General features: G+C 49.2%; 2 protein-coding genes across 4 annotated transcripts in view; one reads left to right on the top strand and one right to left on the bottom strand.

Annotated features, from left to right (window-relative positions):
• The window catches only part of LOC147728143 (uncharacterized), a 330,065-nt gene that overhangs the window by 128,423 nt on the left and 185,435 nt on the right, over positions 1 to 16,207 (top strand). The gene's annotated exons all lie outside the window — the stretch shown is intronic.
• The window catches only part of AIMP1 (aminoacyl tRNA synthetase complex interacting multifunctional protein 1), a 157,497-nt gene that overhangs the window by 73,124 nt on the left and 68,166 nt on the right, over positions 1 to 16,207 (bottom strand). For all 3 annotated transcript variants that reach the window (XM_086962027.1, XM_086962028.1, XM_086962026.1), the window contains exons 3-4: positions 8,096 to 8,209; positions 5,596 to 5,769 (exon numbers count right to left, since the gene is read on the bottom strand). In XM_086962027.1, the coding sequence (XP_086818153.1) occupies positions 5,596 to 5,769; positions 8,096 to 8,209 (288 nt within the window). The remainder of the gene's footprint in view (positions 1 to 5,595; positions 5,770 to 8,095; positions 8,210 to 16,207) is intronic.

Below are 16,207 nucleotides of genomic sequence, written 5' to 3' on the forward strand. Positions count from 1 at the left end.
GGGGTGGGCAGCTACGCAGGACCCCAGCTGCGTCCGTGCTGCATTCCGAAGTCGTAGCGGTTTTGTGGCCCTCCTGGTTAGCCGAAAAGGTCTGCTGTCTGAGGCGTGACTTCTGGAAGCTCCTCGGAGCGCTGGGTGTCCGGCAGGCCGTATACCGCCTCGTCGTCCGTCAGGGATGCGGTCGGGCTGGCATTCGGCTGTGGCGATTGGGATGGTGAGCTGCGAATTTCCACCACTTTGCGTAGGGCGTCTCGTTGGTCCTGTAGAATTTGATCCATGGGTGGAGAGTGTGTAGCCGCTTCTCGATTCTGTGGGAATGAAGGTGTCCTGCGACGGCGCCGTCTTCTCGGTCCTCGAGTCCGTTCCGTGGTGGTGGTTCCTTGTGCCTTCCTAGGTGCGTCCGGTTTTCCTTCTTCTAGCCAGGCCTCCGCTTCCTCCGGGCTTGTGAAGAAGTGTGTCTTATCCTGTGCGACAACTCTAAATTTGGCCGGGAAGAGCAGCGAGTACTTGAGATCCGCTTGGCGTAGGCGTCTCTTCACTGCCAGGAATGAGTGTCTCTGTCTTTGTACTTGTACAGTGTAGTCGGGAAAGAACATCACTGTAGCATTGTCTATTTTGACTTCCCCCCAGCTTCCTGGACTCGCGAAGTATCGCATTGCGGTCCCTGTAGTTGAGTACCCGGAGGAGGAATGGCCTGGGGTTCGAGCCAGGTGGTAGCGGTCTCGTGGGCACGGGGTGGGCCCGTTCCACCACGAAATGGGGTGAGAGCGCGTCTTCCGGCAGCAGGTCACGTAGGCAATCCTCTACGCGGCGAGCAGGATCTGTCCCTTTCCATTTCTCCGGAATGCCCACCAGGCGGATGTTGTTCCTTCGCGCCCGTCCTTCCGCATCCTCAGCGCGGTCTTCCAGAAAATCCACTCTGTTTAGGAGATCTTGTATGTGTTTATCCGCCTGGGTTATCTTTGGTTCGATGGTTGTCACCGCGCTCTCCAGCGTCGTGGTGCGGTCTTGGAGTTTTTTGTGGTTGGCCCTAAGGTGGGTCAGGTCAATGGCCACTACATCGATCCTGGTCTCCAGGGAAGTGCGCGTCTGTTGGAGGGATTCTTCCATCCTTTCCATGGCCGCCAGTACACTGTCTAGTTTCGACGCCACTTTCTCCGCATCCATCTTGGGTGCCGCTTTCGTCTGCTTCCCCTTCGTCGACGCAGTTCCTAATCCAGAGCGCGATCTCACCCCTCCAGACATGGGCCAGGCAGGGCGTGCAAGCGATCCCTGCTATCAGGAGGAGGAGAGGCAGCAGCGTGGAGCATGTAGTCGTGGATGGAGGATAATCCCCGCAGGCCCCAGGCTACCTCTGTGTGGAGGGGTGTAGTCTGTGCAGCCACTCAAGGGTCTTAGTCGCGGGCCTCCGGGTGGTGTGTGGTGGGCACCTTCCGTTGCAGTGGCAGCTACCCCAGGCATCAAGGGGCGAGTATCTTGCAGGTGGGTCGTGAGGCCTGCCCGCAGCTCGGCCCACGCCCGCCAGTTAGGCGAGGTGTGGGGCGTCCAGGCGCGTAGGTCCAGTTCAGCAGCGGTCAGCAGGAGCGGGTCGGCGGCCTGCCTCAGGATAGGCGAGAGGGCTCCTCAGTCCGTCCCCTGCGTCTCATGAAGTTCATATGCTTTAATTTTTCTGTTTTTTGCGCCAGCATGGGGGGGGAGCGCGTGGGCGCCCCTGGCAACTACAGCGTCTCTCCAGTGTCCCCGCCCGTGTCCGGGCGTCGCCTGTGGCAGTCTGTGGCTCCTCAGTGGGTACTGTGTGCAGGGGGGGGGGGGGGGGGGGCTCTTAGGTCCAGGGAGGGCGCGGGGGGGTTGCGTGTCTGGCCCCAGGTGCCTCGCGGCTCATGCGTCTCCCAGCGCGGGTCCCCTCTCCTGGGTGTGTGTGGTGAGGACAGCGCACGGCGGGGGCAGCCAAGGGTGTCGTCTTCTCCTCGGCGCCGCACCTCCGGTGTCAGGCTCCTGCTTACCTCCGCCTCCGTGGAGCTCTTCAGGTCCGCCGCCGGGTAGGGCCACCGCCTTCCACCGCTCTCCGTCGCCTCCTTCCGCTCCCTAAGGGGTCACAGGTGCCGCTGCCATGGGCGGGGTAAGGGGTAGGGTCAAGTCCAGCACCGACAGGGATCGCCCAGTCGTCCCCGCAGATCCGCGCCGGCTCCGGCGCAGGCCGCACGTCAGGGCCTAGCAGCCCGCCAAAAGCCTCGGCCTTGCCCAGTGAGGCCTCCCAGCCGGGTCGCGGGCAGGCCGGCGTCAACGCTGTTGGCGTCCTCAAAGGGGAGTCCCGTCACCGATTCTCACCAAATTCAGGCGGCAGGCGGGGAATGAGTGCGGGTGGGTCCGCCAGCAGTTTCGGGCCAAAAGGATAATTATGAACGGAGAAACGACCCGGGGTAGGGGAGCTTAAGCTGGAGCTCTACCCGGGTGCGTCCATCTCCATTGCGTGCTAAGCCACGCCCCCATTGGAGTGTTTCCCTGATGCGTGCAACCTGTAATACCACGTACCGGTCTCTGTGATTAAAAAAACAGATAATGACAGTTCTTGGCAGTGGTCCTGGTCCAGGTAGCCGAACGGGTGTTCTGTGGGCCCGCTCCACAGAGAACAATTTCTATAGTCTCTTTGGATTCAGTATCTGTAGGATAAAATCTTCCGCAAAAAAAAAATCAACACGTGGCCTACTGTACTCCAGTTTCGCCTGGATTTGCAGTTGGTTAACCTTAATTTTAAGCGACACCAAATCATCTTTAAGTTGGTCTAAGGTCTTTTCTGTCTGTGTGGTTCTCTCGTTGACCTTCCTTAAGTCAGCCCGCAATAAGGTCACCTCCATGCTCACAGTGTAAATTTTGGATTCTAGTGACAGCAACATCCCAAGATGCCATGTATGGCAGGCATGATGTCCCTAAGCCTCTATTGTCCAACTCACCACCTAAAAGCTACCCTGCCGTGGGTCTGTCTCATCACCCACTGCGGGCAGTGGCATACTTGTCCATTTTCATCTGCTGATAAGATCTACCGCTATGAGCCCCCCTTGTCATGGTTGCCCTGCAAGGGGGGGGCCCTCCGTGCTATCCTGTCCGCAACACCAGACACCACGGGCAATAACTGGATTTCACCACAGTCTGCTGGCCAGACATGGTATGGAGGCCACAGTCCCAGCCTCTCACTCAGCAGTTATTGCCTGTATCATTGGGCACGAATGTACATGCAGTCTAGGCTGCAAGAACAGGCCTCTAGCCTCCTCCAGAAATGTGGGGATCCAACCATGGAGCGCTGCAGGCTCTTTAGCCAGGCTAGCCCCTCGGTCCGGGGGCTCCAGCCAACCATCAAAGTGCCTCCGTACCCTCTCTCTTGCCACACTATTGCCTCACTAGTGCACAGTCACACGGACCACCCCTGCAGGGGAGTTTCCCTACCTCTATGATTGATCCCCATGCCACTATGTATCGCTGCTGCGGTTCTCCGTCTGAAAAACCAGATCAATGGGGGAAGAGGCCACAGTGCATCATCACACCCTCGTGCTGCTGAACAGTGCCCTCACCACTCGAGGACCGTAGGGAACCTCTAATGCTTCACCAAGTTCTTTGAGGTGCGGTCACACCACCTCACCAGAGCCACCCAGCTAGTGTTCACAGGTCAATCTGCCGGTCGGTTGAAGGGGAGTAGAAGGAGGGGCCCATCACGATCAATCATACACAGCTGTGGCGGCCCACCTCCTTCGCCAGAACAGGCCAAGGGGAGGGGGGGCAGTCCCCTCTCTGGCTCCTAGCCCCACCCTGCTGCGCTGAGGGGCGAGGTAACTCAGATGCTAGTCCCCATGGCCGAACTGCCTACTGGTGGGCGAGAGGGCCACCCCACCCTGCACTGCTCAGCCATGGCCATACCACTGTCCTGCCAAGCCCGGCATTGCGCCCACCAAGTGCTTCAGACAACAGCAGCTATGCACCACTCCCCTTCCAGCGATTGGGGGTGGGATGGGACTAGAGGTGTCAGCAGGATGATTACAGAGGTCAGGCGAAATTAAAACGGGCTCAAGGTCGGAACTCTAAAGAAGTGTGGCTATCTTGCCTGCCAGCTAGGCCATGCCCTGCCCTTAGGTGCATTACTTAGCCTTAAGTCAGAAATCAGCTAATTCCTAAACCAGCACAAAATCAATCAGAGTATGTTGGATAGAGAAGCAGATGGGTAATTAATATAAAGTGTGTTAAGGGTGAGAATAAGGGAAAATTAGGCCCAGCAAAGCAAGGATGAAGCCAAAGAACAGAGGAAGAGTGAATACCAAGAGAAAGTGGCAAAGCAGCCAGACAGATAATGCCTGGAGGGAGGTATTGGTGTAAGAGGACAGCCATTGCACGTGCTTTTTACAGCAGCCAGACACCAGGTAACTCTACTGAGCATTTCTGTTTTTATACAATACACTAATCATGCACAAATATGTAGGACTTGAAAACGACTACCAAAAGAAAGAAAGCTTTAGTAACATGAACTCCTAAAACCCAACAAGAGTTAAAATACTGCACAATATTAGTTGAAAATAGATGGTTTTTATTCTCCATCTTGCTAAATTTGATGTCCATAAAAATCCCCTAAAATCCATACCTTGTATAACAGTTCAACTGGGTATAGAATAATATGTTGATTTTAGAAAGGATGTTGCTTTAATTATAAAGGTGAGATAATTCATATTATAAAAATGGTCCACTTGCAGACTGACAGTACAATAAAAGGTTATACTGAGCAGGGGCTGGTGAGGAAAGAATAATCAACTCTTCTGCCAATATGCACTGAAAATGGTTCCTCTACGAGCAGCTTCCAGATAGGTTGAGTTAAGAGAAAACAACAAGTTAACGGAGAGTTTCATATTTAACTCACATTTGAGGGACGAAGGATGCAAACTTAAGGCAAGCCTCTGGCATGGAACAAGAGAATATAGATTATGGCAAACAGGTGGGATATGGGATAAGTGAATAATGTGCCACAGTACTTTAACAGTTCACACTGTTGTAAAGTTTATTTTCAGGAAGATGCATTTGGTCACGGTGTAAGTGGCAGATGCTTGGTTACAAAAGAGTAAGTATGACTGGATGGACACTACATAAAAAAGTCCCCCCTTGGAAACAGAGTGTACGGCCCCATCAATAAAAAGATATACATTTCCCAAGTCTCGGCCAACCTGTAAACAGGATCGCTAGCTGGCATTAAATGTAAATCAGGGAAGCTGCCACCAAGGGACTAACTTGGGTAGGGCACTTCAAGAAGGGATTTGGTTTGCATAGATTATGGCACCATGAACAGCTGGTGTAGACCTCTGAATAATCTTCTGAATATATTTATTTATATATATCTATATATCTATATCTCTCTCCATATATATATATATATATCACAAAAGAGCTGCAGACAGTATGCTAACAGACATGCGTACATAGAGTCACTACTGAAAATAAAAAGGACGCAATTAGAATTGTTAAGAATAAAACTACAATTGTACATTCTACTATTTGTAGATAACCACAGCAAGGGAATATAAAATAAGTCTGAAACACAGGCTTGAGGTGTGAAGGGGATACCTTTTTTTTCAGGTTTCTCTCTTTTTTTCTTCTCATCACTACAACCATCTTTGTTATGATCTTTGGTAACCAGGACAGAGGGCAGTACAGGTTCCGGCCGCTTCAGTTGCTCAGGTGCTGCAGTTGTTCGGCTGATGGGGACTGGAGCACTGGTTGGAAGAGCGACCTGTTTCACTGAAAATTAAAAAGTCATATGATACAGTTATTCAGAGATTGCACTAAGTGCAGAAAATAAGGCAATTTGGTGGCGAAGCTCTTTTCTAAAAGACACAAGTCAGGTGTTTCACAACAACATTCAGATTAGATTTGGAAACAGTCTTAGAAAGTGCAATTAGTAATTTCCTTTCAAATGACATTTTGCAAAATACAGTAAAGATTTTAAACTAAAGAAGGAACATCTGTAAATTTCAAATGCTGTTCTGAGCTTTGAGGTTGGGCATCGGATTATTTTCTGTTCAGCAAAGGTAAGAGAAAACCCATAGAAAACAAACTGATCCAATGTGACTGCTAAAAATGCATTTGCTCAATATAGTAGGCAACCTTAAGAGCCACTACTGCTACTTAAATAGCTATTCAAGTAAATATCACCATCAATGTACAAGTGGGATATGATACTTGAAGAGATCCCGCAATATAGAAAACCTAATGCTTCAGATTACATATGCAAAGAAATTTAATAACCTGGGTGATTATGATCAGATATCTAAAGCCACAGAAAGGGGTACGAGCAATGCTCTAAACAATTGCTGACATTTATGTATGATCAAGCAAGATCTCGCCAAATACTACACAAAGCTTTAATGTTTTATTGTTACAGCACAGTTAAGTTGCCAACAAAGTAGTCCTTGAAGGCTAGAGACAGCTCAACAAAATGGTAACATGCTGGAGTTAAATGAGCAAAAATAAATTAGGAAGGAAAACGACCAATCATTTGATTAGTTACACTTCAGAAACAGAAAAAAAGATCGACACCCCTGCTCCGAGGGGGCATTATCATGTGTGCCTAATTTTAGGTCAGACTTTCAACAATGCCTATTGTCACCAACTGTTTATAATATACATGGAGCAGGTTTTGACTCAGTCCATAAGAGTATGTCTCTCCCACATGATGGTATTGACTGTTTGGTGTATCCTCATAAAAAGCCCTTGCTTTGTAATGCATGAGGGACTACTTTACATTTCAAAAGTACACTGAATAATCACACATTAAACTCATGGTGTCAAATATGCACTTGCTACACAAAGCTATAATTTACTGCTTTTTCAGTTCAAAGCGGCAGGGTTTATAAATGTTTATATCACAACTCCAAAAGCAAGCCAAACCGAATTGGCTTACCCAATGCTTCTCACCCTTATGAAGGATACCACATGGTTAAAGAACAAAAAGTAACATTACTGCATAATTCTATTGTTTAAACTGTACTGTGCGAACCTTCTCGATTTTTAGTCTGTAGCAGTATTGCATAGTAGTTGTGCGAGACTAGTAGTATATGGCAATGCGTCACCGATACATTTCTTAATAAAAAAAATTGGTACAAGTGTAGACAAAAAAGAATGTGAAGATAGTTTATGTCTTGTATACTCTAGGCACAAGAGGGTGCGATTCGCTATCAGAAACATTTTTTAAAGAGGTATTAGGATCCTCTACCCTTTTAAATCATAACATTTTAGGCCTCATTAACTTGTGCATTATTTAAGTGCATGTGAGAAGATGTATTTCTCCGACACTGATCAATCAATACAATGAAAAAGGCAGGCAGTATTTCCTCTTAAAACACAGCTGCACTGTCTGCAAATAGAAAAAAAGAGTCAAAAGGTACTCTTGTGTTAGGGACGGAAGGCTCTCATCCTTCTGTCAGTTGACATGCTTCGCCGTGTACCCCTCCTAGCGCCAGTCTGTTTGTTCCAGGTGAAAGCTGCTCCCCATATTGTGGAGCGCTTAAGAGGAGTTTTCTGGGGAACTAGTGATCAGCAAAGGAAGGAATATTAGGCGACAGGGCCGGATTGCAAAGGGGAATGAAGTGAGATTTGAGCTAAAACTACCTATTGGTAGACTAGTGTAATTTTCATAATCCCCAAGGGTAGACTTAAAGTGTGGGGTTCAACCAGACCCACTAGTAGAGGTCAATATGTTTCTACCTCTACTACACCCTCGAACGAGGTGTTAGGGCAATCTACAAGACATTTTACCCTCGCTTCTAAACAAGTGTATGCAAGTTATAGAAACTAATACACCCATCCAGCTTAGGAGACCTTTTGACTCTTATTTCTATTTGCAGACAGTACTGGAAATGTGCCAAATCGGAACAGAATGTATTGAACAGTGTGTGTGGCAATTAATTATCTTGAGGAATCGAATAATTTGAAAGTGGTGGTGGGACTAATTTTTTGTCTGTTGGGGGTGAGGGGAATTCGGGTACTATAAAATATCCTACTATATCCTTCAATTAAAATATTCTAGATACTGCATGTAAATTGTTCTACTTTTCCTCCACATTACCTCCGTTCTGGATTTCCGTTTGAGTCAGCTGCTCTTTCAGTACTTCAATTTCCTTCTTCAGTTTAGCATTTTCCACCCGCAGCTTTTTTTCTTCTCGCTGAGATGCCTGTAAAACTTTATTAAACAATTCTTGATCAATTGTACATCACTATTTTAAAATCAGCATGTTGCATTAAGTAGCAACTCTAAAGATTGCCAGTAAATCGAAAGATTAAAAATGTATACTTTTCCACACAAGTTGGGGAGAGAGCGTTGGTGTTCAGGTTTCATTGGAAGGCTTTTGTGACAAAGACAACCAAGAATGTCACACCGGCACAGAGGACATTGCACCAACCGTCGGCATGAAAAGTATAAATTAAGTAACAAGTGCTTTTTTTAAACGGAAGGCTTGCAAATGCAAAACTTTTCATGCAATTACCATATCGCTTTTCTCTTCAGTGTCATAATCATAAACTTGCACGCAAGATTATACTACATTTACACTGGACTGTTAAATCTAAATGCTTAATTAAGTGCACAGATCTTCAGTACACAATCTTATTTCACAATGAGAACTATTTAGCAAAGTGTTTTACAGCAAAACACCATGGAGTCACCATAGAGCCACAATGGAGGCTTCAGTCTTTTGAAGTCAATAGCATCTTAAATGTTAAAGGAGGGTTAAACCAAAAGGTGAAGGTTCCCTGGCGGATTAGGTCTTGTGACCCTTAGCCGCAACCTGTGTTTGTATATTATATCCTAGATTAATTTAGCAATCGAATGTTAGTCTCGGTTAGTCTAGTGTATATTTATTTTTTCTATTGTTTCCGACTTTGTAAGTGGTTGGGTATTCCAACTTGTTCAGTGTGCTCCCAGTGTCCCTTCTGCTAACTTAAAGTTGGAGGTTATCAACACAGACGTTTCTTGGAGAGCTGGCCTTTTGGCTTGCTGTCAATCCATGTGGAGATAAGAGATGCATGCTGTACCAATGGCTCAGTCATTGGGATGAGGTATTTATATGATGGGTTAAGCAGGTGTTTTGATTTAAGGGGTTATTTGGAACCTTGTATTGTTATGTGTTCTGTTGTGTCCTCTGGAGTGGAGATTCTATTCTTGTCAGTTGGTCGTGCCTGGTAAGAGGGGACCACGCACCGCAGAATGTGCTCATTAAAGACTTCCTTAATCATCTTCGCTGTCAGCATTGTGTTCTTCACTACATCATTTTGGTGACAATTTGCTAGCCATACAGCCTGAGAGGTGTTAGACACACAGACCCACTGACTCTACTTTGCATGTGCTTCTGGACTCCTGGTCAGTGCCACATTTGGTGTCTACTCAACGTGTTACCTCAGAGAACCTTACATGAGGCGTATCTTTGTATACAATTTATGCTGTGCTGTAAAGAAAATTGATTTAGTGAGACTGTGCACAAAAGCCCTTGCCGTGTTTGAACAGTCGCAAGCAGCCACTAGAGAGAGGCAGCCACGAGCTCTGCACAGTTCTCCATCTGCACTATCACCCACAAAGGAATTGTGAGGCTGGTGCTTGTGCAGTGCAAGGATAGTGCACATCTGTCTATGCCATCGGCCACAAAGGAACTGCAAGGCTGGCACGAATGAAGCCGATCAGTTACTCGCTGTGTGGCATCATTTGCAGAGTCCCATACGTACACGGCACACCACAGAACACCAGGTGAAATTTCAGGAAAGTACCTTACTTCGTATGTGTTCAAGTGAAAGTGAAATAGAAACAGTACTTACTTACATTTCAGTGACCTGACCAGTGTTTCTAGAGTAACATTACTATGCAATCTTCTTCGATTATTGCTCCTCTTTTTATGTTTATTTCCTTGGCACACCAAGGTTCCCCAGCTATGCAATGGGAAGACTGGAGAGACCCATTTGAAAAACTATCGTATAGCTCTTGATGGTCAAGACTTAAGACCTGAGAGGAATAAAAACTCTACCTTTTTTTCCTAATGAAACTTAAAAGCAATCAGATTTTTTAATTTCTTCCCGAAGCATGGGACCTTAATGATTAAACTATACTGGATGTGTACAAGGAAGCCAAAATATGCTGCTGTGGATTTTGTAAGTAAGACTTTTAATAAATCTCACAAAGGGGGCACCAATGTCAAACTCACTACTAAAGTTTGTTATTGATGTGGCAGTAGTTTTCATTCTGGGTAGTCAAAAACATGCTATGTGGTCAATAATGAGAGTGAGAAATATGGAAATAAAGGACATTTTGCTTGCATGTGTAAAGATAGCAATATGTCACAAACTGCAGTTACAGAAGAATTGAAGAGAAAACAGGAGTATTGTGGTTTAGGTTTAAGGAGGGAGGGAAATGACAAGGGAAGGAAGACTCGACCTAAAGCACTATTTCTACAGAAGGGAAGAAATATTGACTTTATGGTAAACTTGGGGTACTTGTATACTACTGTTCCGAAAAGTATGTGTGTGAGTGGATGGTCTGAAAATTGAAGGGAAAGTGTACATTGCAGATGATGGACCACCAATACTAGATTAGGTGCATCAGTATGATTTACATATTGTTATTAATCTACATGCGCTCAATCAGGTTAATATGATGGTAGACTAGTTTGGCATTGATGATATTCTTAATGGTGCCAAAGACATTTTTAAAGAGGAGTTGGGTCAACTGATGGAATATGTGCACAGAATTGTTGTTAAACACAGAGCCATTTCGGTCGAACACAAGTTGGGAAGAGAACCGGCAGTAGAAGTGTGGTTAAAAGAATGTTGGAGGACACGGTGAAGGAGGGTATCATTAAGTCTGTGGAAGCTTCTAGTGGAGTCTCACCTGTGGTTATAACCCGGATAGGCGATGGATGTTTGAGGTTTTGTATGGATTTGAGGAGTGCGAGTCAAAATATAGTGACAGATATTTTCCTGTTACCAAACATCAGTTAATTGACTCTGTTGCTTAATAGGGGTTGGGGGTATGGGGGGGTTCTCTAAATTGGATCTCAAGAGTGCCTATTATCAGATCCACCTGCATGATGATTCTAAGAACCTTACACCTTTAATTACCAAGGAAGGGACATTTCAATTTACCAGAAAGCCTTTTGTTCTGTCGTCAGCAGCAAGCTTTTTTTAGCACAAGATGTCAGAGGTATTCAAAGGACTATCAAACACCATTTATTTTCAAGACAATATCCTTGCTTTTTTTGGGACATTGAGAAGCATCATCACGCTTTAAAGTTTTGGAGAGACTATTACAGGCAGGGCTCACCTTGTGTAAGAAAAAATAAAGTTTTCTAGTGGAGGAGATGGAGTACCTTGGTCACATAATTACTGGTAAGGATAGTGAAGCAGAAAGAAGCAATTAGGGGGTCTTCTGTGCGTCTGGATAAAGAAATGTTATAGTCTTTCATGGGCCTCATTGAGAATTACTCAAAATTTGTGGTGAATTTTGATACAAAAACTGAAGGGTTGAGATGCACTTTGAGGAAGGGGTATGCATTTAAGTGTGAAAAGGAACAAGAATCATTTGATCATATCAGGAAGGAGATCAGTGGTGCTGGAATTTTGGTGCCCTTCCACACTCACTTAAAAACGACATTGACTGTGGTTGCAAGTGTGTGTAATGTAGGAGCTGTTTTGTCCCAGTTACATGGGAGTGTGGAGAAGACGGTAGCTTTTGCATTGCGCTTGCTGACCGATAGTGAACGTAATTTCTCGGTCAGCAAGCGAGAGGCGGTAACGGAGGCTTGGAGCGTAGAGTACTTCAGAACCTATTTATGGAGTTTGACATTTGAACTTTGTACAGATGATTAATTAAGGTGTTGACACCAGGTGGATCTGTAAAGAGCTCAGCAAAATTGGCAAGACTTTCTTCTAGATTGCAAGACTATCAGTGTAGGGATAAATATATCCATGATTGGCGGAATGCCCAGGCAGACTGTCTTTGTCGTCAGTCATTAAATTGGAAAGATGTGGACAGAGAAGCTGTGTTTGCAAAAAAACAAGAGGGTTCTGTATTAAGGGTGTGTTGGACAGGCCACGTGACGGGCCGCTCTCCCCCGGCTCGACCAAGCCCGAGCCAGTCATACAAGCACCACACCCCACCATTGCACGTCCTACGTCCCCTCAGGGACACCTGCCCCCGAGCATGATAACCTCGTGGGTCCGATCCACGGCCGACCCACGCGCCCAGCCCGGGCCGCCATCTTGGACACTTCGCCACGAGGCCGCCTGGCCCCCGATCGACCTCAACCCTGGGCCTAGCCCGGCCTCAGACATTCCGGCACCACCCTCCACCCAGGAGGTGAGCGAGCTACTTGGCCAGTCAATGGGAGAAAGAGGTGTCGATGGTTCTCCCCCGGCCAGTGCCGCTCGCCCATCGCCTCCCCGGGCGCTGGCTCCACCCCCCTGCTGGGTGTCTGGACTCCCTCATCCCGGACCTCCCGACCTCCAAGTGCGAGGGTCCGGACATCAAAGCACGCCAGCCCTATAACTGGGGCAGCTCCAGAACAGGAAGGCAGTTGTATCTTGGAGTCGAGAGACGAAAGAAGAACTCATCCTGGACGGACTACTGGCGCTGCCGTAGCTCTGTCCTGTGCACCATCATCCTGCCTGGTGGCGCTGCCACAGCCGTCGTAACCTTCATCCTTCACCGTCGTCCGGATCTGCTGGCGAGGCCGCGGACCGTTGTAACTGTCATCTGCATCGGGACCTGCTTGGCTTCTCCACGGCCCGTCGACCATCCTTCATCCACCTCGGGACCTGCTTGGCTTCTCCACGGCCCGTCGACCACCCTTCATCCATCTCGGGACCTGCTTGGCTCCTCCACGGCCCGATCAGCAACCACGCCGAGCTCGAGGATTGAGAGCTATTGAACTCATTGGTAACTAAGACTGTCCCGCTACCCTTTTCCTCAACCAGAGATCAGAACCGAGGGGACCCCTGAGTCCAGACCTCCTTGTATTATATCAACGTAACCTAAGAAGTGCATATAAAGTCTCGTTAACCTTCAATCTGGTGTGGTGTCCGTCTGTGGGGGGGAAGTTACTTATCTGTACAGTCGTTGGAGACGGCTCTCCCTGGAGACCTCTCCCCGTAATCTCGGCCGACCCTCCCGGTCCGTCTAACATTGGTGGCCAGCGGCGCGATCCGAATCACCGCATAACGTACAGAGAGTAGCTCACCCCACAACGAACAACAATGTCGACTAAAGAGAGCGGATCAACTGAGAAGTTCCAAATGGAAAAGCTAGAGGAATACAGCCATCGTGAACTAAAACAGTTCTGCATCGAACTAGGTATCGCTACCACCGGACTAAGTACCAAGGACGATTTTAAGCATGCCCTAGAATCTTGGGCAGAGACCGGGGATGTCGAAGCCCCGGAGCAAAGCACCGCGAAAAAGACCAACACGGCCCCTGAAGAGCAAAGAACGGGTCTCTCGCAAGACGAGATCCAAGAAAGAGAAAAAGCCCGACTACACGAACTTGAAATGGCCCGACTCAAGATGGACATAGAACTCAAATTGGCCGAGCAAAAAATAAACTTAGAGCACCTTCGCCTCCGAGAAGAAAGAGAGGAGAAACAGAGGCAAAGGGAGCTCGAGGAAAAAAGACTAACGTACGAGCACGAGCGGAACCTAGCCGAGATCAACCTGCGCAAACAGAATAAAGAATTAGGGGTGCCCGACAGACCGTCCACCCCCGGGACCACGGACAAAAAAGTGCACATCCCCAAGGATGTGGTCCGAGAATATTTTCGAGAAGACGACATCCAGCAATGGTTTAAAGCATATGAAATCGCGATGACTGCGCACCGGATCGATAGAGCCGACTGGGGAGCCGGCCTATGGGGCAAATTCCTCAATGAGGGCCGCGATACTCTGTTACAGCTCCCAGACCACCAGATGACCTCCTACGACCATATGAAAGCGGCCCTCCTCACTCGCTATGGCCTCACGCCCGAGATGTACCGTCAGAGGTTCCGAGACTGCACACGCATTCCAGGTACAACTTGGGTGGACTATGTAACGTACTTTAGCCGAGCCTTCGAAGGCTGGATCAGAGGGAACAACGTCACGACCTACGAGCAGTTGTTCAATCTGATGGTATGGGAGCATCTGTCCAACAACTGCTTCATTGAACTACGCCAACACCTCCTCGACAGCAAGTTAACCGATCCCCGGCAGCTCGCAGCCGAAGCTGACCGGTGGGAGATCACCCGAGTGGGCCGGAATGGGTCCTACGAGCAGAACAGGAACAACAATGGTCACCACCGATCCAGAGGAGGAGGAGGGGGCCAAGGACGAGGAAGAGACAACACTCCGGCCGCCCCCACTACCAGCACCACCCCCCCGGCCAACCGGGGCAGCACCCCGGCGCGACCGGGATACAGAGCCAATGTTACATGTCACCGATGCCAACGAGTCGGCCACTATGCAAATGACCCAAGCTGCCCGCAGTATCAGAGCCCAAGACCCCGCCAGGTGACCGCCGCGGCACTAGGGGAAGAACAGATCTCCGAGGAACAAGAAACAGACGAGCAAGAGTATCAAGGGTGGGAGCCAGCCGCCATGACTCTCGCGTGCTTAGGGGGAAGAGACATGGTCCCGCGGGTCCCCCTACCCGCTAACACCCAGAAGTACGGCCAATGGGTGAGCATCAATGGACAACGGGCCGAAGCCCTTCGAGACACCGGGGCCAGTGTGACAGCCGTCCGCTGTCATCTGGTGACCCCAGAGCAATATCTACCGAACATTCTCTGCCCTGTACGATCAGCCGACAACTCGGAGAGTCTGTGTCGGATGGCCTGCGTCCCCTTTGAGTGGGGAGGGGTCTCCGGCATGTTGAAAGTAACGGTCCGAGACGACGCCCCCGTGGACTGCCTCCTCGGAAATGACCTGGAAAGCTCCCCGTGGGCAGCCGTGGAGCGAAAAGAACACTTGGGGATGTTGGGCGTCCCAGACTGGGCGTGCGTCACCACCCGGTCTATGGCCGCCCGTGCCAACCATCACCCGGAAGAACCAGAATGGCCGGCGCCTCCGCCTCCGGTCGCCCCCGCCGAGACCCCCGACCAGTGCATCCCCCTCGAACCTGCTCAACCTTCCGACCTTGCTAATCTCGACCAGTGGGCTCAAGAAGGGGGGCCCACACAAGAACAATTTCGTCAGGAGCAGAAGACCTGTCCCTCCCTTGAGGGACTCCGACAACAAGCGCTCGCCCAAAGCGCAGGGGATACCTCCGGAGCTCATTGGGTCTACTGGGACAATGACCTACTGTACAGCGAGCAACGAATCGCCGAGCTGGGGGCCAACCGAGTACTAGTGGTGCCACTCCGCTTTAGAGACTTCCTGCTAAATCTGGCCCACGATGTCCCCCTGGCAGGGCACCTGGGACAAGATAAAACCTACAGCCGCCTAGTGACCCACTTCTTCTGGCCAAAAATGAGAAACGATGTGCACCAGCATTGCCGATCTTGCCCCACGTGCCAAGCCAGTGGGAAGAGCGGCCGCAAATTAAAGGCCCCCCTGCAACCCTTTCCCGTAGTCACAACCCCATTTGAGAGGGTCGGAATAGACATTGTGGGACCCCTAGACCCACGTACAAGACAAGGCCATCGTTTCATCCTAGTACTAGTGGACCACGCCACCCGCTACCCTGAGGCTATTCCTCTCCGGACCGTCACAGCCCCAGTGGTCGGCAGGGCCCTGATGGGGATCTTCTCCCGTGTGGGGTTCCCCCGAGAAGTCGTCAGTGACAGAGGCACGAACTTTATTTCCAAATACATGAAGTCCCTCTGGCAACAGTGTGGGGTCACCTACCGCTTCACGACCCCCTATCACCCCCAAGGAAACGGACTTGTTGAGCGGTTCAATCGCACACTAAAAGGGATGATCGGGGGATTGGAAGAACCCCTCCGTCGCCAGTGGGACGTGCTGCTGCCGTGCCTCCTCTTCGCCTACCGGGAGGTCCCACAGAAGTCCCTAGGCTTCAGCCCATTCGAGCTGCTCTATGGGCACCCAGTACGGGGGCCACTCAGCCTGATCAAAGAAGGCTGGGAGTTGCCTCCGGCCAAGAGTCCTCCAGATGTCTTCCGGTACCTCCTCACCCTCCGCAACCAGTCCCAGCGGTTCAGAGACCTAGCGA

The sequence above is a fragment of the Lissotriton vulgaris genome, chromosome 3_1 (assembly GCF_964263255.1).
Source record: "Lissotriton vulgaris chromosome 3_1, aLisVul1.2, whole genome shotgun sequence".
In the NCBI taxonomy this organism is placed as follows: Eukaryota; Metazoa; Chordata; class Amphibia; order Caudata; family Salamandridae; genus Lissotriton; species Lissotriton vulgaris.